Here is a 24,119-nt window from a genome sequence, read left to right as displayed (position 1 = left end):
ATAGCTGCTGTAACTCTTTTGGCTGACTGTTGGTTGTTGCACATACTTTTCTTGAGAGGTTGTAACCAATTGAAACTATGTATAGCTATGTCGGTTGGAAAGGCCTGTGGGTCTTGTCTGTGATTTTGCTATTAGGATGCTGTGTGACTGTCCAGGGCCAGGGGAGCAGCTCATCATCATGTAAGTGTCATTCGGTTTTGTTATAAAGGAATTGGGATCCTACATAAACAAATCTGTATCCTGCCTCCCCTTTTTCCTTCACAGCAGGGCCGTAGGAAGCTATTATGGCCAGACCAATTTCCCCTCCCCTTTGTTTTCCCTTGTTGTTTATCTTCCCTTCAGAATGCTGTAGAAAATCAATCATGATCTTTATTATATATTAGTTTCATGGTTTCCCGGTAACATTAATTTCAAAATGCAAAGTGAAACTAATATGATTAAATACTTCAAATATTGTGAAACTTGCTCCTATATACACATGTAAATCAGGAATCATTTATTGCGTACATATTTTCTTCACACCTATCACTGTGTGCCCAAACTGCTAAAATTCCCATGGGTTTTCCTTATGAGTAAAGCTGGTATTATGTTGAATTCCATGGACTGTGCACTTTGTCCACAGTCTCTATGGAATGTTGTGTGAAAATTATAGGTAGGAATGAAGTTGGCCTCACGTAAAAAATTTGTCCTGGATTTCCAGACAACTTGGAGAAAAAAAAACCATAACTTTAATAAGCTGTTTGCATTACAATAATATTAGTTGCATGCAGATTAACTATTTCAAATTCTGCTCATTTGCCTCTTTCTATATTGTTGATACTTTTAGCAAGTACTGGCCGTATAGTTTCAGACTTAGAACAAAGTATTGCTTAGAACAGCAGTTAGAACAAAGTATTACTTTAAAATAAGCTGTCCACAACATACGATTGTATACAAATTAATCATTCCAAATTCCGCTAACTTACTTCATTCTATTTTGTTGATACTTTTAGCAAGTAGCGGGGTAATTTCAGACTTGCCCTGCGCATCCCCTGAAGGGGATATCGTTCAGCATGGAGAAAGATACCAAATGTCGGAATGTTCTTTCTGCGAATGTGACAACTCCACGCTCAGTTGCCAGTTTGAAACTTGTCCCCCGCTAACCTGCAGGAACCGCATCAAGTTTGAGGGAGTTTGCTGCAAAGCCTGCCCCTACAGTAAGTATTGAAAACACAATTTTAAGGTAAAATATATTGGACTGGTTATCGTCAGGGTAGCAACTGTTGTTTCAATCTGATAGGCCTATCTGATTCCCTCAAAGTCAAGACAGTAACATTTGACTATAAAAGGACTTCCAACTGTTGATATGAACATGAACAAAATCCCTCACTAAATTTGTCTTTTATTTTATTTTTACTGACTCACGACAGCCTAATTTGACAACGCCACAGGTTGAATTTACTCCTCGAAAAAGATTGATTGAATTCAAGTCGTTTTTGAAACAATGACTTTTGCTTGGTCTTAGGCTTGGGCTCCTACTGCCTGGCTGAATTTTTGTTATGGAAGCACCATTTTCTAAATGAGGGAGCCTAAATGTAAGCCCAAGCCTAGGCCCTATATATAAAGCTCGAGCCCATCTCATGCACAAGCCCAAGCTGTGGTTTCGAAAATGACGTAACGTTCACAGATTGCTCATTTTGTTATGTGAAGGAAACTTTCTAAAAATTACTTTTGGTAAATTTGTTCCCGCATTATTTTTAATACGGATGTAGAGACTTTACTTTCTCTATCCAAACTATTTTAAAAAGACGCAATAGCAACACTCAAGCTGTCTCATCCTACTTAAAGGCAGCGGACACTATTAGTAATTGTCAAAGACCAGCCTTCACAGTTGGTGTATCCCAACATATGCATAAAATAACAAACCTGTGAAAATTTGAGCTCAATCGTTCATCGAACTTGCGAGATAATCACTCACTTTCTCATCTTGCCTTCGACGATCCATTTGTCGCGCCTCAAGTTGGTGACTTTATCAATACCGCCCTCTATCTGCTGGGTGACGGGACGGCTGCAGACAAGCTGGTTGACCAGGAAGGCGAAGACGGACACCTTCTGGACGGCACTGAGGGCCTTGAAGGGGCAGGTACTCAGGATTACGCTTATCTGAAACACAAACAAGATTGGTAGGTTTTCATGAGTGAATTTAGTTTACACCTGTTAAAGACAGTGGACACTATTGGTAGTTGTCAAAGACCAGTCTCCTCACTTGGTGTATCTCAACATATGCATAAAATAACACACTCACTTTTGTTTCAGATGTGACCATTGAAGATGTGGTTCCAATCGTACCTCCCGATACCCAGATCGAGCAGGGTAAAGTGAGTGAGATTGCCCTAGATCTAGATGCGATGTACGCCTTCAACGCTGAGGCAACAAGTGTTGCTGGACAAGGCCTTTGGACAACGAGGCTGTGGATGGCTGAAAATGAAGACGGTACCGGCGAGCTCTCTGGCACTGTCATGGAGGAGGCCCTCACCGAAGGACAGCAGTCACAAGGTCTGAAGAGGAACCCTGGAGGAGTGTTCTCCATAGAGGATATCAGGTATCGCTTTGACTTGACTGATCATACATGTGAAGAAGCCAATTTCATTTGTGCTAAATTCAACAAAGGACCCAACCCAGAAGTGCAAAAGGACTACTTGACGTTCCACTTTACTGCCAAACCAACGAAGGACGTTTTGACTGGCTGTGTCGAAAATGCCTTCTGCAAAAGTAAGTTATCTTTTACTGGCAACTTGGAGGAAACCAACTGCAGTGCATGCTACAGGACCACTTCGGTAGTCCTTGGGTAATTTTTCAAACAATGTCTCACGATTCCCAATAAAAATAAGTGAGCATTCAAATGTGAATGGATTCTCTTCTTGGAGATTGCCTGGAAGTGGTTGCCTGTAAATTGCCAGGTGTGACATGGGCCTTAGTATTGTAACACAAAAATTCTGTGTCAATAACCACAACAATACGGAGCAATGAAACACACTAAAAACCAGTATTTCTGCTTGAATTCCTGACCGTTTTATTCCAGACGTCCAATCTTTATAAATTCACAGATCTAGACATAGGAAAACATCTCCACGCCCTGGTGGGTTTCCCAATCTTCCAGCAGGGGGCCAACCAGCAACTAGCTCCACCGCGGAGCCGTGCTGGCGCCCTCTACTGGCTGATTGGCACGAATGTTACAGTATTACTTAATAAGCTGTTCGCAACACAAGATTATTATTTACGATTGAACAGACTAATTATTCCAAATTCGGCCCACTTACCTCTGTCTATTTTGTTGATACTTTTAGCGGCAAGTAGCAACCCTGTAGTTTCTGATTTGCCCTGCTCATCTGGCGGGAAAATCATTACACACGGTGCAAGATACCACGTGTCTGAATGTTATTACTGCGAATGTGACAACTCCACGCTCAGTTGCCAAAATGAAACTTGGCATATATTAGTTTCATGGTTTCCCGGTAACATTAATTTCAAAATGCAAAGTGAAACTAATATGATTAAATACTTCAAATATTGTGAAACTTGCTCCTATATACACATGTAAATCAGGAATCATTTATTGCGTACATATTTTCTTCACACCTATCACTGTGTGCCCAAACTGCTAAAATTCCCATGGGTTTTCCTTATGAGTAAAGCTGGTATTATGTTGAATTCCATGGACTGTGCACTTTGTCCACAGTCTCTATGGAATGTTGTGTGAAAATTATAGGTAGGAATGAAGTTGGCCTCACGTAAAAAATTTGTCCTGGATTTCCAGACAACTTGGAGAAAAAAAAACCATAACTTTAATAAGCTGTTTGCATTACAATAATATTAGTTGCATGCAGATTAACTATTTCAAATTCTGCTCATTTGCCTCTTTCTATATTGTTGATACTTTTAGCAAGTACTGGCCGTATAGTTTCAGACTTAGAACAAAGTATTGCTTAGAACAGCAGTTAGAACAAAGTATTACTTTAAAATAAGCTGTCCACAACATACGATTGTATACAAATTAATCATTCCAAATTCCGCTAACTTACTTCATTCTATTTTGTTGATACTTTTAGCAAGTAGCGGGGTAATTTCAGACTTGCCCTGCGCATCCCCTGAAGGGGATATCGTTCAGCATGGAGAAAGATACCAAATGTCGGAATGTTCTTTCTGCGAATGTGACAACTCCACGCTCAGTTGCCAGTTTGAAACTTGTCCCCCGCTAACCTGCAGGAACCGCATCAAGTTTGAGGGAGTTTGCTGCAAAGCCTGCCCCTACAGTAAGTATTGAAAACACAATTTTAAGGTAAAATATATTGGACTGGTTATCGTCAGGGTAGCAACTGTTGTTTCAATCTGATAGGCCTATCTGATTCCCTCAAAGTCAAGACAGTAACATTTGACTATAAAAGGACTTCCAACTGTTGATATGAACATGAACAAAATCCCTCACTAAATTTGTCTTTTATTTTATTTTTACTGACTCACGACAGCCTAATTTGACAACGCCACAGGTTGAATTTACTCCTCGAAAAAGATTGATTGAATTCAAGTCGTTTTTGAAACAATGACTTTTGCTTGGTCTTAGGCTTGGGCTCCTACTGCCTGGCTGAATTTTTGTTATGGAAGCACCATTTTCTAAATGAGGGAGCCTAAATGTAAGCCCAAGCCTAGGCCCTATATATAAAGCTCGAGCCCATCTCATGCACAAGCCCAAGCTGTGGTTTCGAAAATGACGTAACGTTCACAGATTGCTCATTTTGTTATGTGAAGGAAACTTTCTAAAAATTACTTTTGGTAAATTTGTTCCCGCATTATTTTTAATACGGATGTAGAGACTTTACTTTCTCTATCCAAACTATTTTAAAAAGACGCAATAGCAACACTCAAGCTGTCTCATCCTACTTAAAGGCAGCGGACACTATTAGTAATTGTCAAAGACCAGCCTTCACAGTTGGTGTATCCCAACATATGCATAAAATAACAAACCTGTGAAAATTTGAGCTCAATCGTTCATCGAACTTGCGAGATAATCACTCACTTTCTCATCTTGCCTTCGACGATCCATTTGTCGCGCCTCAAGTTGGTGACTTTATCAATACCGCCCTCTATCTGCTGGGTGACGGGACGGCTGCAGACAAGCTGGTTGACCAGGAAGGCGAAGACGGACACCTTCTGGACGGCACTGAGGGCCTTGAAGGGGCAGGTACTCAGGATTACGCTTATCTGAAACACAAACAAGTTTGGTAGGTTTTCATGAGTGAATTTAGTTTACACCTGTTAAAGACAGTGGACACTATTGGTAGTTGTCAAAGACCAGTCTCCTCACTTGGTGTATCTCAACATATGCATAAAATAACACACTCACTTTTGTTTCAGATGTGACCATTGAAGATGTGGTTCCAATCGTACCTCCCGATACCCAGATCGAGCAGGGTAAAGTGAGTGAGATTTCCCTAGATCTAGATGCGATGTACGCCTTCAACGCTGAGGCAACAAGTGTTGCTGGACAAGGCCTTTGGACAACGAGGCTGTGGATGGCTGAAAATGAAGACGGTACCGGCGAGCTCTCTGGCACTGTCATGGAGGAGGCCCTCACCGAAGGACAGCAGTCACAAGGTCTGAAGAGGAACCCTGGAGGAGTGTTCTCCATAGAGGATATCAGGTATCGCTTTGACTTGACTGATCATACATGTGAAGAAGCCAATTTCATTTGTGCTAAATTCAACAAAGGACCCAACCCAGAAGTGCAAAAGGACTACTTGACGTTCCACTTTACTGCCAAACCAACGAAGGACGTTTTGACTGGCTGTGTCGAAAATGCCTTCTGCAAAAGTAAGTTATCTTTTACTGGCAACTTGGAGGAAACCAACTGCAGTGCATGCTACAGGACCACTTCGGTAGTCCTTGGGTAATTTTTCAAACAATGTCTCACGATTCCCAATAAAAATAAGTGAGCATTCAAATGTGAATGGATTCTCTTCTTGGAGATTGCCTGGAAGTGGTTGCCTGTAAATTGCCAGGTGTGACATGGGCCTTAGTATTGTAACACAAAAATTCTGTGTCAATAACCACAACAATACGGAGCAATGAAACACACTAAAAACCAGTATTTCTGCTTGAATTCCTGACCGTTTTATTCCAGACGTCCAATCTTTATAAATTCACAGATCTAGACATAGGAAAACATCTCCACGCCCTGGTGGGTTTCCCAATCTTCCAGCAGGGGGCCAACCAGCAACTAGCTCCACCGCGGAGCCGTGCTGGCGCCCTCTACTGGCTGATTGGCACGAATGTTACAGTATTACTTAATAAGCTGTTCGCAACACAAGATTATTATTTACGATTGAACAGACTAATTATTCCAAATTCGGCCCACTTACCTCTGTCTATTTTGTTGATACTTTTAGCGGCAAGTAGCAACCCTGTAGTTTCTGATTTGCCCTGCTCATCTGGCGGGAAAATCATTACACACGGTGCAAGATACCACGTGTCTGAATGTTATTACTGCGAATGTGACAACTCCACGCTCAGTTGCCAAAATGAAACTTGGCATATATTAGTTTCATGGTTTCCCGGTAACATTAATTTCAAAATGCAAAGTGAAACTAATATGATTAAATACTTCAAATATTGTGAAACTTGCTCCTATATACACATGTAAATCAGGAATCATTTATTGCGTACATATTTTCTTCACACCTATCACTGTGTGCCCAAACTGCTAAAATTCCCATGGGTTTTCCTTATGAGTAAAGCTGGTATTATGTTGAATTCCATGGACTGTGCACTTTGTCCACAGTCTCTATGGAATGTTGTGTGAAAATTATAGGTAGGAATGAAGTTGGCCTCACGTAAAAAATTTGTCCTGGATTTCCAGACAACTTGGAGAAAAAAAAAACATAACTTTAATAAGCTGTTTGCATTACAATAATATTAGTTGCATGCAGATTAACTATTTCAAATTCTGCTCATTTGCCTCTTTCTATATTGTTGATACTTTTAGCAAGTACTGGCCGTATAGTTTCAGACTTAGAACAAAGTATTGCTTAGAACAGCAGTTAGAACAAAGTATTACTTTAAAATAAGCTGTCCACAACATACGATTGTATACAAATTAATCATTCCAAATTCCGCTAACTTACTTCATTCTATTTTGTTGATACTTTTAGCAAGTAGCGGGGTAATTTCAGACTTGCCCTGCGCATCCCCTGAAGGGGATATCGTTCAGCATGGAGAAAGATACCAAATGTCGGAATGTTCTTTCTGCGAATGTGACAACTCCACGCTCAGTTGCCAGTTTGAAACTTGTCCCCCGCTAACCTGCAGGAACCGCATCAAGTTTGAGGGAGTTTGCTGCAAAGCCTGCCCCTACAGTAAGTATTGAAAACACAATTTTAAGGTAAAATATATTGGACTGGTTATCGTCAGGGTAGCAACTGTTGTTTCAATCTGATAGGCCTATCTGATTCCCTCAAAGTCAAGACAGTAACATTTGACTATAAAAGGACTTCCAACTGTTGATATGAACATGAACAAAATCCCTCACTAAATTTGTCTTTTATTTTATTTTTACTGACTCACGACAGCCTAATTTGACAACGCCACAGGTTGAATTTACTCCTCGAAAAAGATTGATTGAATTCAAGTCGTTTTTGAAACAATGACTTTTGCTTGGTCTTAGGCTTGGGCTCCTACTGCCTGGCTGAATTTTTGTTATGGAAGCACCATTTTCTAAATGAGGGAGCCTAAATGTAAGCCCAAGCCTAGGCCCTATATATAAAGCTCGAGCCCATCTCATGCACAAGCCCAAGCTGTGGTTTCGAAAATGACGTAACGTTCACAGATTGCTCATTTTGTTATGTGAAGGAAACTTTCTAAAAATTACTTTTGGTAAATTTGTTCCCGCATTATTTTTAATACGGATGTAGAGACTTTACTTTCTCTATCCAAACTATTTTAAAAAGACGCAATAGCAACACTCAAGCTGTCTCATCCTACTTAAAGGCAACGGACACTATTAGTAATTGTCAAAGACCAGCCTTCACAGTTGGTGTATCCCAACATATGCATAAAATAACAAACCTGTGAAAATTTGAGCTCAATCGTTCATCGAACTTGCGAGATAATCACTCACTTTCTCATCTTGCCTTCGACGATCCATTTGTCGCGCCTCAAGTTGGTGACTTTATCAATACCGCCCTCTATCTGCTGGGTGACGGGACGGCTGCAGACAAGCTGGTTGACCAGGAAGGCGAAGACGGACACCTTCTGGACGGCACTGAGGGCCTTGAAGGGGCAGGTACTCAGGATTACGCTTATCTGAAACACAAACAAGTTTGGTAGGTTTTCATGAGTGAATTTAGTTTACACCTGTTAAAGACAGTGGACACTATTGGTAGTTGTCAAAGACCAGTCTCCTCACTTGGTGTATCTCAACATATGCATAAAATAACACACTCACTTTTGTTTCAGATGTGACCGCTGAAGATGTAGTTCCAGTTGTACCTCCCGGCACTGAGATCGATCAGGGTAGAGAGAGTGAGATTACCCTGGATCTGATAATGATGTATTCTTACAACTCTGAGGCAACGAGTGTTGCTGGACAAGGACTTTGGACAACGAGACTGTGGATGGCTGAAAATGAAGACGGTACCGGCGAGCTCTCTGGCACTGTCATGGAGGAGGCCCTCACCGAAGGACAGCAGTCACAAGGTCTGAAGAGGAACCCTGGAGGAGTGTTCTCCATAGAGGATATCAGGTATCGCTTTGACTTGACTGATCATACATGTGAAGAAGCCAATTTCATTTGTGCTAAATTCAACAAAGGACCCAACCCAGAAGTGCAAAAGGACTACTTGACGTTCCACTTTACTGCCAAACCAACGAAGGACGTTTTGACTGGCTGTGTCGAAAATGCCTTCTGCAAAAGTAAGTTATCTTTTACTGGCAACTTGGAGGAAACCAACTACAGTGCATGCTACAGGACCACTTCGGTAGTCCTTGGGTAATTTTTCAAACAATGTCTCACGATTCCCAATAAAAATAAGTGAGCATTCAAATGTGAATGGATTCTCTTCTTAGAGATTGCCTGGAAGTGGTTGCCTGTAAATTGCCAGGTGTGACATGGGCCTTAGTATTGTAACACAAAAATTCTGTGTCAATAACCACAACAATACGGAGCAATGAAACACACTAAAAACCAGTATTTCTGCTTGAATTCCTGACCGTTTTATTCCAGACGTCCAATCTTTATAAATTCACAGATCTAGACATAGGAAAACATCTCCACGCCCTGGTGGGTTTCCCAATCTTCCAGCAGGGGGCCAACCAGCAACTAGCTCCACCGCGGAGCCGTGCTGGCGCCCTCTACTGGCTGATTGGCACGAATGTTACAGTATTACTTAATAAGCTGTTCGCAACACAAGATTATTATTTACGATTGAACAGACTAATTATTCCAAATTCGGCCCACTTACCTCTGTCTATTTTGTTGATACTTTTAGCGGCAAGTAGCAACCCTGTAGTTTCTGATTTGCCCTGCTCATCTGGCGGGAAAATCATTACACACGGTGCAAGATACCACGTGTCTGAATGTTATTACTGCGAATGTGACAACTCCACGCTCAGTTGCCAAAATGAAACTTGGCATATATTAGTTTCATGGTTTCCCGGTAACATTAATTTCAAAATGCAAAGTGAAACTAATATGATTAAATACTTCAAATATTGTGAAACTTGCTCCTATATACACATGTAAATCAGGAATCATTTATTGCGTACATATTTTCTTCACACCTATCACTGTGTGCCCAAACTGCTAAAATTCCCATGGGTTTTCCTTATGAGTAAAGCTGGTATTATGTTGAATTCCATGGACTGTGCACTTTGTCCACAGTCTCTATGGAATGTTGTGTGAAAATTATAGGTAGGAATGAAGTTGGCCTCACGTAAAAAATTTGTCCTGGATTTCCAGACAACTTGGAGAAAAAAAAACCATAACTTTAATAAGCTGTTTGCATTACAATAATATTAGTTGCATGCAGATTAACTATTTCAAATTCTGCTCATTTGCCTCTTTCTATATTGTTGATACTTTTAGCAAGTACTGGCCGTATAGTTTCAGACTTAGAACAAAGTATTGCTTAGAACAGCAGTTAGAACAAAGTATTACTTTAAAATAAGCTGTCCACAACATACGATTGTATACAAATTAATCATTCCAAATTCCGCTAACTTACTTCATTCTATTTTGTTGATACTTTTAGCAAGTAGCGGGGTAATTTCAGACTTGCCCTGCGCATCCCCTGAAGGGGATATCGTTCAGCATGGAGAAAGATACCAAATGTCGGAATGTTCTTTCTGCGAATGTGACAACTCCACGCTCAGTTGCCAGTTTGAAACTTGTCCCCCGCTAACCTGCAGGAACCGCATCAAGTTTGAGGGAGTTTGCTGCAAAGCCTGCCCCTACAGTAAGTATTGAAAACACAATTTTAAGGTAAAATATATTGGACTGGTTATCGTCAGGGTAGCAACTGTTGTTTCAATCTGATAGGCCTATCTGATTCCCTCAAAGTCAAGACAGTAACATTTGACTATAAAAGGACTTCCAACTGTTGATATGAACATGAACAAAATCCCTCACTAAATTTGTCTTTTATTTTATTTTTACTGACTCACGACAGCCTAATTTGACAACGCCACAGGTTGAATTTACTCCTCGAAAAAGATTGATTGAATTCAAGTCGTTTTTGAAACAATGACTTTTGCTTGGTCTTAGGCTTGGGCTCCTACTGCCTGGCTGAATTTTTGTTATGGAAGCACCATTTTCTAAATGAGGGAGCCTAAATGTAAGCCCAAGCCTAGGCCCTATATATAAAGCTCGAGCCCATCTCATGCACAAGCCCAAGCTGTGGTTTCGAAAATGACGTAACGTTCACAGATTGCTCATTTTGTTATGTGAAGGAAACTTTCTAAAAATTACTTTTGGTAAATTTGTTCCCGCATTATTTTTAATACGGATGTAGAGACTTTACTTTCTCTATCCAAACTATTTTAAAAAGACGCAATAGCAACACTCAAGCTGTCTCATCCTACTTAAAGGCAGCGGACACTATTAGTAATTGTCAAAGACCAGCCTTCACAGTTGGTGTATCCCAACATATGCATAAAATAACAAACCTGTGAAAATTTGAGCTCAATCGTTCATCGAACTTGCGAGATAATCACTCACTTTCTCATCTTGCCTTCGACGATCCATTTGTCGCGCCTCAAGTTGGTGACTTTATCAATACCGCCCTCTATCTGCTGGGTGACGGGACGGCTGCAGACAAGCTGGTTGACCAGGAAGGCGAAGACGGACACCTTCTGGACGGCACTGAGGGCCTTGAAGGGGCAGGTACTCAGGATTACGCTTATCTGAAACACAAACAAGTTTGGTAGGTTTTCATGAGTGAATTTAGTTTACACCTGTTAAAGACAGTGGACACTATTGGTAGTTGTCAAAGACCAGTCTCCTCACTTGGTGTATCTCAACATATGCATAAAATAACACACTCACTTTTGTTTCAGATGTGACCATTGAAGATGTGGTTCCAATCGTACCTCCCGATACCCAGATCGAGCAGGGTAAAGTGAGTGAGATTGCCCTAGATCTAGATGCGATGTACGCCTTCAACGCTGAGGCAACAAGTGTTGCTGGACAAGGCCTTTGGACAACGAGGCTGTGGATGGCTGAAAATGAAGACGGTACCGGCGAGCTCTCTGGCACTGTCATGGAGGAGGCCCTCACCGAAGGACAGCAGTCACAAGGTCTGAAGAGGAACCCTGGAGGAGTGTTCTCCATAGAGGATATCAGGTATCGCTTTGACTTGACTGATCATACATGTGAAGAAGCCAATTTCATTTGTGCTAAATTCAACAAAGGACCCAACCCAGAAGTGCAAAAGGACTACTTGACGTTCCACTTTACTGCCAAACCAACGAAGGACGTTTTGACTGGCTGTGTCGAAAATGCCTTCTGCAAAAGTAAGTTATCTTTTACTGGCAACTTGGAGGAAACCAACTGCAGTGCATGCTACAGGACCACTTCGGTAGTCCTTGGGTAATTTTTCAAACAATGTCTCACGATTCCCAATAAAAATAAGTGAGCATTCAAATGTGAATGGATTCTCTTCTTGGAGATTGCCTGGAAGTGGTTGCCTGTAAATTGCCAGGTGTGACATGGGCCTTAGTATTGTAACACAAAAATTCTGTGTCAATAACCACAACAATACGGAGCAATGAAACACACTAAAAACCAGTATTTCTGCTTGAATTCCTGACCGTTTTATTCCAGACGTCCAATCTTTATAAATTCACAGATCTAGACATAGGAAAACATCTCCACGCCCTGGTGGGTTTCCCAATCTTCCAGCAGGGGGCCAACCAGCAACTAGCTCCACCGCGGAGCCGTGCTGGCGCCCTCTACTGGCTGATTGGCACGAATGTTACAGTATTACTTAATAAGCTGTTCGCAACACAAGATTATTATTTACGATTGAACAGACTAATTATTCCAAATTCGGCCCACTTACCTCTGTCTATTTTGTTGATACTTTTAGCGGCAAGTAGCAACCCTGTAGTTTCTGATTTGCCCTGCTCATCTGGCGGGAAAATCATTACACACGGTGCAAGATACCACGTGTCTGAATGTTATTACTGCGAATGTGACAACTCCACGCTCAGTTGCCAAAATGAAACTTGGCATATATTAGTTTCATGGTTTCCCGGTAACATTAATTTCAAAATGCAAAGTGAAACTAATATGATTAAATACTTCAAATATTGTGAAACTTGCTCCTATATACACATGTAAATCAGGAATCATTTATTGCGTACATATTTTCTTCACACCTATCACTGTGTGCCCAAACTGCTAAAATTCCCATGGGTTTTCCTTATGAGTAAAGCTGGTATTATGTTGAATTCCATGGACTGTGCACTTTGTCCACAGTCTCTATGGAATGTTGTGTGAAAATTATAGGTAGGAATGAAGTTGGCCTCACGTAAAAAATTTGTCCTGGATTTCCAGACAACTTGGAGAAAAAAAAAACATAACTTTAATAAGCTGTTTGCATTACAATAATATTAGTTGCATGCAGATTAACTATTTCAAATTCTGCTCATTTGCCTCTTTCTATATTGTTGATACTTTTAGCAAGTACTGGCCGTATAGTTTCAGACTTAGAACAAAGTATTGCTTAGAACAGCAGTTAGAACAAAGTATTACTTTAAAATAAGCTGTCCACAACATACGATTGTATACAAATTAATCATTCCAAATTCCGCTAACTTACTTCATTCTATTTTGTTGATACTTTTAGCAAGTAGCGGGGTAATTTCAGACTTGCCCTGCGCATCCCCTGAAGGGGATATCGTTCAGCATGGAGAAAGATACCAAATGTCGGAATGTTCTTTCTGCGAATGTGACAACTCCACGCTCAGTTGCCAGTTTGAAACTTGTCCCCCGCTAACCTGCAGGAACCGCATCAAGTTTGAGGGAGTTTGCTGCAAAGCCTGCCCCTACAGTAAGTATTGAAAACACAATTTTAAGGTAAAATATATTGGACTGGTTATCGTCAGGGTAGCAACTGTTGTTTCAATCTGATAGGCCTATCTGATTCCCTCAAAGTCAAGACAGTAACATTTGACTATAAAAGGACTTCCAACTGTTGATATGAACATGAACAAAATCCCTCACTAAATTTGTCTTTTATTTTATTTTTACTGACTCACGACAGCCTAATTTGACAACGCCACAGGTTGAATTTACTCCTCGAAAAAGATTGATTGAATTCAAGTCGTTTTTGAAACAATGACTTTTGCTTGGTCTTAGGCTTGGGCTCCTACTGCCTGGCTGAATTTTTGTTATGGAAGCACCATTTTCTAAATGAGGGAGCCTAAATGTAAGCCCAAGCCTAGGCCCTATATATAAAGCTCGAGCCCATCTCATGCACAAGCCCAAGCTGTGGTTTCGAAAATGACGTAACGTTCACAGATTGCTCATTTTGTTATGTGAAGGAAACTTTCTAAAAATTACTTTTGGTAAATTTGTTCCCGCATTATTTTTAATACGGATGTAGAGACTTTACTTTCTCTATCCAAACTATTTTAAAAAGACGCAATAGCAACACTCAAGCTGTCTCATCCTACTTAAAGGCAACGGACACTATTAGTAATTGTCAAAGACCAGCCTTCACAGTTGGTGTATCCCAACATATGCATAAAATAACAAACCTGTGAAAATTTGAGCTCAATCGTTCATCGAACTTGCGAGATAATCACTCACTTTCTCATCTTGCCTTCGACGATCCATTTGTCGCGCCTCAAGTTGGTGACTTTATCAATACCGCCCTCTATCTGCTGGGTGACGGGACGGCTGCAGACAAGCTGGTTGACCAGGAAGGCGAAGACGGACACCTTCTGGACGGCACTGAGGGCCTTGAAGGGGCAGGTACTCAGGATTACGCTTATCTGAAACACAAACAAGTTTGGTAGGTTTTCATGAGTGAATTTAGTTTACACCTGTTAAAGACAGTGGACACTATTGGTAGTTGTCAAAGACCAGTCTCCTCACTTGGTGTATCTCAACATATGCATAAAATAACACACTCACTTTTGTTTCAGATGTGACCATTGAAGATGTGGTTCCAATCGTACCTCCCGATACCCAGATCGAGCAGGGTAAAGTGAGTGAGATTGCCCTAGATCTAGATGCGATGTACGCCTTCAACGCTGAGGCAACAAGTGTTGCTGGACAAGGCCTTTGGACAACGAGGCTGTGGATGGCTGAAAATGAAGACGGTACCGGCGAGCTCTCTGGCACTGTCATGGAGGAGGCCCTCACCGAAGGACAGCAGTCACAAGGTCTGAAGAGGAACCCTGGAGGAGTGTTCTCCATAGAGGATATCAGGTATCGCTTTGACTTGACTGATCATACATGTGAAGAAGCCAATTTCATTTGTGCTAAATTCAACAAAGGACCCAACCCAGAAGTGCAAAAGGACTACTTGACGTTCCACTTTACTGCCAAACCAACGAAGGACGTTTTGACTGGCTGTGTCGAAAATGCCTTCTGCAAAAGTAAGTTATCTTTTACTGGCAACTTGGAGGAAACCAACTGCAGTGCATGCTACAGGACCACTTCGGTAGTCCTTGGGTAATTTTTCAAACAATGTCTCACGATTCCCAATAAAAATAAGTGAGCATTCAAATGTGAATGGATTCTCTTCTTGGAGATTGCCTGGAAGTGGTTGCCTGTAAATTGCCAGGTGTGACATGGGCCTTAGTATTGTAACACAAAAATTCTGTGTCAATAACCACAACAATACGGAGCAATGAAACACACTAAAAACCAGTATTTCTGCTTGAATTCCTGACCGTTTTATTCCAGACGTCCAATCTTTATAAATTCACAGATCTAGACATAGGAAAACATCTCCACGCCCTGGTGGGTTTCCCAATCTTCCAGCAGGGGGCCAACCAGCAACTAGCTCCACCGCGGAGCCGTGCTGGCGCCCTCTACTGGCTGATTGGCACGAATGTTACAGTATTACTTAATAAGCTGTTCGCAACACAAGATTATTATTTACGATTGAACAGACTAATTATTCCAAATTCGGCCCACTTACCTCTGTCTATTTTGTTGATACTTTTAGCGGCAAGTAGCAACCCTGTAGTTTCTGATTTGCCCTGCTCATCTGGCGGGAAAATCATTACACACGGTGCAAGATACCACGTGTCTGAATGTTATTACTGCGAATGTGACAACTCCACGCTCAGTTGCCAAAATGAAACTTGGCATATATTAGTTTCATGGTTTCCCGGTAACATTAATTTCAAAATGCAAAGTGAAACTAATATGATTAAATACTTCAAATATTGTGAAACTTGCTCCTATATACACATGTAAATCAGGAATCATTTATTGCGTACATATTTTCTTCACACCTATCACTGTGTGCCCAAACTGCTAAAATTCCCATGGGTTTTCCTTATGAGTAAAGCTGGTATTATGTTGAATTCCATGGACTGTGCACTTTGTCCACAGTCTCTATGGAATGTTGTGTGAAAATTATAGGTAGGAATGAAGTTGGCCTCACGTAAAAAATTTGTCCTGGATTTCCAGACAACTTGGAGAAAAAAAAACCATAACTTTAATAAGCTGTTTGCATTACAATAATATTAGTTGCATGCAGATTAACTATTTCAAATTCTGCTCATTTGCCTCTTTCTATATTGTTGATACTTTTAGCAAGTACTGGCCGTATAGTTTCAGACTTAGAACAAAGTATTGCTTAGAACAGCAGTTAGAACAAAGTATTACTTTAAAATAAGCTGTCCACAACATACGATTGTATACAAATTAATCATTCCAAATTCCGCTAACTTACTTCATTCTATTTTGTTGATACTTTTAGCAAGTAGCGGGGTAATTTCAGACTTGCCCTGCGCATCCCCTGAAGGGGATATCGTTCAGCATGGAGAAAGATACCAAATGTCGGAATGTTCTTTCTGCGAATGTGACAACTCCACGCTCAGTTGCCAGTTTGAAACTTGTCCCCCGCTAACCTGCAGGAACCGCATCAAGTTTGAGGGAGTTTGCTGCAAAGCCTGCCCCTACAGTAAGTATTGAAAACACAATTTTAAGGTAAAATATATTGGACTGGTTATCGTCAGGGTAGCAACTGTTGTTTCAATCTGATAGGCCTATCTGATTCCCTCAAAGTCAAGACAGTAACATTTGACTATAAAAGGACTTCCAACTGTTGATATGAACATGAACAAAATCCCTCACTAAATTTGTCTTTTATTTTATTTTTACTGACTCACGACAGCCTAATTTGACAACGCCACAGGTTGAATTTACTCCTCGAAAAAGATTGATTGAATTCAAGTCGTTTTTGAAACAATGACTTTTGCTTGGTCTTAGGCTTGGGCTCCTACTGCCTGGCTGAATTTTTGTTATGGAAGCACCATTTTCTAAATGAGGGAGCCTAAATGTAAGCCCAAGCCTAGGCCCTATATATAAAGCTCGAGCCCATCTCATGCACAAGCCCAAGCTGTGGTTTCGAAAATGACGTAACGTTCACAGATTGCTCATTTTGTTATGTGAAGGAAACTTTCTAAAAATTACTTTTGGTAAATTTGTTCCCGCATTATTTTTAATACGGATGTAGAGACTTTACTTTCTCTATCCAAACTATTTTAAAAAGACGCAATAGCAACACTCAAGCTGTCTCATCCTACTTAAAGGCAACGGACACTATTAGTAATTGTCAAAGACCAGCCTTCACAGTTGGTGTATCCCAACATATGCATAAAATAACAAACCTGTGAAAATTTGAGCTCAATCGTTCATCGAACTTGCGAGATAATCACTCACTTTCTCATCTTGCCTTCGACGATCCATTTGTCGCGCCTCAAGTTGGTGACTTTATCAATACCTCCCTCTATCTGCTGGGTGACGGGACGGCTGCAGACAAGCTGGTTGACCAGGAAGGCGAAGACGGACACCTTCTGGACGGCACTGAGGGCCTTGAAGGGGCAGGTACTCAGGATTACGCTTATCTGAAACACAAACAAGTTTGGTAGGTTTTCATGAGTGAATTTAGTTTACACCTGTTAAAGACAGTGGACACTATTGGTAGTTGTCAAAGACCAGTCTCCTCACTTGGTGTATCTCAACATATGCATAAAATAACACACTCACTTTTGTTTCAGATGTGACCGCTGAAGATGTAGTTCCAGTTGTACCTCCCGGCACTGAGATCGATCAGGGTAGAGAGAGTGAGATTACCCTGGATCTGATAATGATGTATTCTTACAACTCTGAGGCAACGAGTGTTGCTGGACAAGGACTTTGGACAACGAGACTGTGGATGGCTGAAAATGAAGACGGTACAGGCGAGCTCTCTGGCACTGTCATGGAGGAGGCCCTCACCGAAGGACAGCAGTCACAAGGTCTGAAGAGGAACCCTGGAGGAGTGTTCTCCATAGAGGATATCAGGTATCGCTTTGACTTGACTGATCATACATGTGAAGAAGCCAATTTCATTTGTGCTAAATTCAACAAAGGACCCAACCCAGAAGTGCAAAAGGACTACTTGACGTTCCACTTTACTGCCAAACCAACGAAGGACGTTTTGACTGGCTGTGTCGAAAATGCCTTCTGCAAAAGTAAGTTATCTTTTACTGGCAACTTGGAGGAAACCAACTACAGTGCATGCTACAGGACCACTTCGGTAGTCCTTGGGTAATTTTTCAAACAATGTCTCACGATTCCCAATAAAAATAAGTGAGCATTCAAATGTGAATGGATTCTCTTCTTGGAGATTGCCTGGAAGTGGTTGCCTGTAAATTGCCAGGTGTGACATGGGCCTTAGTATTGTAACACAAAAATTCTGTGTCAATAACCACAACAATACGGAGCAATGAAACACACTAAAAACCAGTATTTCTGCTTGAATTCCTGACCGTTTTATTCCAGACGTCCAATCTTTATAAATTCACAGATCTAGACATAGGAAAACATCTCCACGCCCTGGTGGGTTTCCCAATCTTCCAGCAGGGGGCCAACCAGCAACTAGCTCCACCGCGGAGCCGTGCTGGCGCCCTCTACTGGCTGATTGGCACGAATGTTACAGTATTACTTAATAAGCTGTTCGCAACACAAGATTATTATTTACGATTGAACAGACTAATTATTCCAAATTCGGCCCACTTACCTCTGTCTATTTTGTTGATACTTTTAGCGGCAAGTAGCAACCCTGTAGTTTCTGATTTGCCCTGCTCATCTGGCGGGAAAATCATTACACACGGTGCAAGATACCACGTGTCTGAATGTTATTACTGCGAATGTGACAACTCCACGCTCAGTTGCCAAAATGAAACTTGGCATATATTAGTTTCATGGTTTCCCGGTAACATTAATTTCAAAATGCAAAGTGAAACTAATATGATTAAATACTTCAAATATTGTGAAACTTGCTCCTATATACACATGTAAATCAGGAACCATTTATTGCGTACATATTTTCTTCACACCTATCACTGTGTGCCCAAACTGCTAAAATTCCCATGGGTTTTCCTTATGAGTAAAGCTGGTATTATGTTGAATTCCATGGACTGTGCACTTTGTCCACAGTCTCTATGGAATGTTGTGTGAAAATTATAGGTAGGAATGAAGTTGGCCTCACGTAAAAAATTTGTCCTGGATTTCCAGACAACTTGGAGAAAAAAAAACCATAACTTTAATAAGCTGTTTGCATTACAATAATATTAGTTGCATGCAGATTAACTATTTCAAATTCTGCTCATTTGCCTCTTTCTATATTGTTGATACTTTAAGCAAGTACTGGCCGTATAGTTTCAGACTTAGAACAAAGTATTGCTTAGAACAGCAGTTAGAACAAAGTATTACTTTAAAATAAGCTGTCCACAACATACGATTGTATACAAATTAATCATTCCAAATTCCGCTAACTTACTTCATTCTATTTTGTTGATACTTTTAGCAAGTAGCGGGGTAATTTCAGACTTGCCCTGCGCATCCCCTGAAGGGGATATCGTTCAGCATGGAGAAAGATACCAAATGTCGGAATGTTCTTTCTGCGAATGTGACAACTCCACGCTCAGTTGCCAGTTTGAAACTTGTCCCCCGCTAACCTGCAGGAACCGCATCAAGTTTGAGGGAGTTTGCTGCAAAGCCTGCCCCTACAGTAAGTATTGAAAACACAATTTTAAGGTAAAATATATTGGACTGGTTATCGTCAGGGTAGCAACTGTTGTTTCAATCTGATAGGCCTATCTGATTCCCTCAAAGTCAAGACAGTAACATTTGACTATAAAAGGACTTCCAACTGTTGATATGAACATGAACAAAATCCCTCACTAAATTTGTCTTTTATTTTATTTTTACTGACTCACGACAGCCTAATTTGACAACGCCACAGGTTGAATTTACTCCTCGAAAAAGATTGATTGAATTCAAGTCGTTTTTGAAACAATGACTTTTGCTTGGTCTTAGGCTTGGGCTCCTACTGCCTGGCTGAATTTTTGTTATGGAAGCACCATTTTCTAAATGAGGGAGCCTAAATGTAAGCCCAAGCCTAGGCCCTATATATAAAGCTCGAGCCCATCTCATGCACAAGCCCAAGCTGTGGTTTCGAAAATGACGTAACGTTCACAGATTGCTCATTTTGTTATGTGAAGGAAACTTTCTAAAAATTACTTTTGGTAAATTTGTTCCCGCATTATTTTTAATACGGATGTAGAGACTTTACTTTCTCTATCCAAACTATTTTAAAAAGACGCAATAGCAACACTCAAGCTGTCTCATCCTACTTAAAGGCAACGGACACTATTAGTAATTGTCAAAGACCAGCCTTCACAGTTGGTGTATCCCAACATATGCATAAAATAACAAACCTGTGAAAATTTGAGCTCAATCGTTCATCGAACTTGCGAGATAATCACTCACTTTCTCATCTTGCCTTCGACGATCCATTTGTCGCGCCTCAAGTTGGTGACTTTATCAATACCGCCCTCTATCTGCTGGGTGACGGGACGGCTGCAGACAAGCTGGTTGACCAGGAAGGCGAAGACGGACACCTTCTGGACGGCACTGAGGGCCTTGAAGGGGCAGGTACTCAGGATTACGCTTATCTGAAACACAAACAAGTTTGGTAGGTTTTCATGAGTGAATTTAGTTTACACCTGTTAAAGACAGTGGACACTATTGGTAGTTGTCAAAGACCAGTCTCCTCACTTGGTGTATCTCAACATATGCATAAAATAACACACTCACTTTTGTTTCAGATGTGACCATTGAAGATGTGGTTCCAATCGTACCTCCCGATACCCAGATCGAGCAGGGTAAAGTGAGTGAGATTGCCCTAGATCTAGATGCGATGTACGCCTTCAACGCTGAGGCAACAAGTGTTGCTGGACAAGGCCTTTGGACAACGAGGCTGTGGATGGCTGAAAATGAAGACGGTACCGGCGAGCTCTCTGGCACTGTCATGGAGGAGGCCCTCACCGAAGGACAGCAGTCACAAGGTCTGAAGAGGAACCCTGGAGGAGTGTTCTCCATAGAGGATATCAGGTATCGCTTTGACTTGACTGGTCATACATGTGAAGAAGCCAATTTCATTTGTGCTAAATTCAACAAAGGACCCCACCCAGAAGTCGAAAATGACTACTTGACGTTCCACTTTACTGCTAAACCAACGAAGGACGTTTTGACTGGCTGTGTCGAAAATACCTTCTGCAAAAGTAAGTTATTGGTTGTACCGTTACAAAGGCAAAGTAGGCCTAACCTAGCCCTGGTGGCCTTTCGTAGTACAGAGGAAGAGTCCTATATAGGGCTAGCCTATACCCATTGGTTTTGGGAACCGTTTGATAAAACCAACATGGTCGCGTTTTGGAGGGAGACGTCGCCGAAAATCTTGAGCGACTATATCCTTGCAGGAGTGCACAATCTGAGAAATAATTGTCTCAGATCAACTTTTGCAGCCAAAAAGAAATAAACTTTTTACATAACTATATAATTATTCTTTTGAGGTGAAATGGTTTATTTTTGCAATGATAAAATAAGGTTAATCAATCTATATTTCTAGGTGTGACAGTGACTTACTTGGATTGGGAGCGCGGAGTTGGAAAGATGAAGTATGGTGTCCCTACAATTCTGACAATTGATGCTACTGTTGGCACCGCCGCAGAGAGCAGTGAGCTGGAAGGTTCGGGCCTATGGAAAATGAACATTTTCGGCAGCGAGAACATGGATGGCTCTGGCAAGCGTAAACCTCTAAAATCACAGATCCTGAGTGCTGATGACCAGTCCAAGCCATTGATATCTCCCGGCAGTCGTATGCACTTCATAGGTATCTCAACGTCATTCCCCATTGAGGATGTTGGCTGCGGAGAGCTAAGCTATCTCTGCCTGGAATTTGAAAGTGGTCAAAACCCATCATACGCATTTGGCACTTCCACTGGTGAAGATTCGTTGATCAGTTGTAAAGCAGAAGAATGCAAAGGTATGAGACAATTTAGTCTTGTTGGAGTTGGTATGTAGCCCCTGCCCAAAATTGATATAGCGCCACCAAAGTGCCATGTTTCAGGAGGTAGCCATGTTTTTGCTACGTGGCAGCTAAATTTGTCTGTAAATGTTTGTATACATTGTGTCCTGATTTAATGAACCACCCCTTCAGAAATGTCTGCAATCTTTCAAAGAGTGTGCGTTATTTCAAATAACTATTAATGAGAGCTACTTGCAGCAGGCTTAGCATCTTTTTTTCCCATTTTTTTTTTTTTTAATTATGGGAAATCAAGCTCTCAAGCACGCTTGGGCAGGCTAGCAATTAAGCTTCCAGGGTGGCCAGCAAGCTTCCAGGCATGCTAGCAAACTTAGGGACAAAAAAAGGAGAAGCTGGATGAGTGCCTACATATACCTGAAAATAAAAACCATAAATTCACCCAACCCAAACTAACCACACAAAAGACACAATATATATGGGCTTCATAAATTGGGCTTGAGATATTGATAACAATAACAATACTAATATTGAAGTCTTATATAGCGCAAATCTACCAATAAGGTACTCAAGGCGCTGAGTTACATCTTTTTAAAAAGATAGGTTATTGAAGTGATGAGTTCTGAGACCCATAATATGTAGCACCTTAGTGTTTTATAAGGGGCTATATTATTGATGCTTATATAAAGAACTATTTGAATATCATTGTGTTGCAGAAATTATTTAGATGTGTTCTTCTAAATTCATTTTCTGTTGCCATTTAGACAAACATTGTGAACGTTGTACAACTTAACGAAAAGCTTGTTGTTGAATATTATGTGCACTTAAAATACTATGGTTTGTTTTCAGTCATACTTAGGGGAGATAACCTGTGGTGTGTGGGTCGGCCCTACGGGAGGGACTTGGTGGTTTGAACTTCACTTTGTTGCGGAGTCTTCATCAGGGATCAGCTGGAGAAGGATTGGAACGCCCGTTCTCAAACTGTACCGGTGATCGTTGTTAAAGCATGAGTGATATAATCGTATTCTTAATGAAAAAAATGTTTTGCTTGTTTAACCGTTAAAACAGGAGTAGGCCTACTTCAATAAACTTATTTAAAAATCGCGTTTGGGGAAATCACTTCAGCAGAACTTATTAAATCTAAGGATCCAAAAGGGCTATCGACGTGAGGAAATGCAAAAATTACCCGTTTCTTCCTAATACTTAGAATATGCACACCCTCAACAAAGTAAATATTTTATTTGTTTGACATGATTTTTTTTCATGGGAATGGTCTCTAAATGTTTTCCAAACACGTCTTTGTACTCATCATGTTGAGAAACATTGCAGTGACCATTCCCATGAAGAAAACAAATTATGTGAAAAAAAATGTCTACCTTGTATAGGGTGTGCATACATATTTTAGGGGGGAAAACGGTAATTTTTAATTTATGCAAATTATGCAGATTTCCCCTGCTTACTTTTTTCTACTTTTTGGATATGTTGTTTAAGAGGGTTTCACCGATACTTTTTGGATATGTTGTTTAAGAGGGTTTCAGGAGACACTTGCAAAGAAAATCATTTGTGTTGCAAGTGTGTCTAGGATCAAACCATAGATTGACAATAGACTACTGCTTAGGGCCTATGATGTTACTGCCTGTAGAATTGATCACTTTTCATGACGTGGTTGGGGTAGAATTTAGTGGTAAACACCGTCCAGATATTGACTCTGCTTAGAAAATGTCATTGTTAAGCAGAACAAGTCACTGAGGAACCACTCGCACCAACTATTAACTTTATGATTTTTTATACCAGGTAAACATTTTTCTATGCGTAAACTAGTCAGCATTTTTTTGTGTGCTTACAGGCTTTCTAAAATAGGGCCAGTCTTTTTGAAACAAGTTTTAACTAGTTACCAAAACGGGTTTAAACGGGTTTAAGTGTCCTCTCTCACCTTGGTGGGTTTTTTTTTTTGCTCTGAGTGCTGCTTGTTCTTTGCTTCTGATTCTGTGTTTGTAGTTTTTGCAATTAATAAAGCTTCCCGGAATGTCATAA

General features: G+C 40.8%; 1 protein-coding gene across 3 annotated transcripts; it reads left to right on the top strand.

Annotated features, from left to right (window-relative positions):
- Positions 1 to 24,119, top strand: LOC117287918. 3 transcript variants are annotated; one of them, XM_033768545.1, is made up of 17 exons: positions 1 to 180; positions 993 to 1,196; positions 2,296 to 2,751; positions 4,089 to 4,292; positions 5,392 to 5,847; positions 7,185 to 7,388; positions 8,488 to 8,943; positions 10,281 to 10,484; positions 11,584 to 12,039; positions 13,377 to 13,580; positions 14,680 to 15,135; positions 16,473 to 16,676; positions 17,776 to 18,231; positions 19,569 to 19,772; positions 20,872 to 21,327; positions 21,672 to 22,088; positions 22,935 to 24,119. In XM_033768545.1, the coding sequence occupies exons 1-17, from the start codon at positions 78 to 80 to the stop codon at positions 22,997 to 22,999; spliced, it is 5,205 nt and encodes a 1,734-aa protein (XP_033624436.1). In that variant the 5' UTR covers positions 1 to 77; the 3' UTR covers positions 23,000 to 24,119. The 3 variants fall into 3 exon arrangements, with proteins under 3 accessions (XP_033624436.1, XP_033624438.1, XP_033624437.1); XM_033768547.1 differs by lacking the exons at positions 8,488 to 8,943; positions 10,281 to 10,484; XM_033768546.1 differs by lacking the exons at positions 17,776 to 18,231; positions 19,569 to 19,772.

The sequence above is a fragment of the Asterias rubens genome, chromosome 3, assembly GCF_902459465.1.
Source record: "Asterias rubens chromosome 3, eAstRub1.3, whole genome shotgun sequence".
In the NCBI taxonomy this organism is placed as follows: Eukaryota; Metazoa; Echinodermata; class Asteroidea; order Forcipulatida; family Asteriidae; genus Asterias; species Asterias rubens.
This window is presented reverse-complemented; position numbering and strand designations above follow the sequence as displayed.

Excerpts from the sequence above, each read along its gene's own strand:
- LOC117287918 (XM_033768545.1), top strand. The coding sequence starts at position 78 with ATGTATAGCTATGTCGGTTGGAAAGGCCTGTGGGTCTTGTCTGTGATT. Across the intron at positions 12,040-13,376 it reads CGAAAATGCCTTCTGCAAAA|CAAGTAGCGGGGTAATTTCA; the intron begins GTAAGTTATCTT and ends TGATACTTTTAG. Across the intron at positions 13,581-14,679 it reads CTGCAAAGCCTGCCCCTACA|ATGTGACCATTGAAGATGTG; the intron begins GTAAGTATTGAA and ends CTTTTGTTTCAG.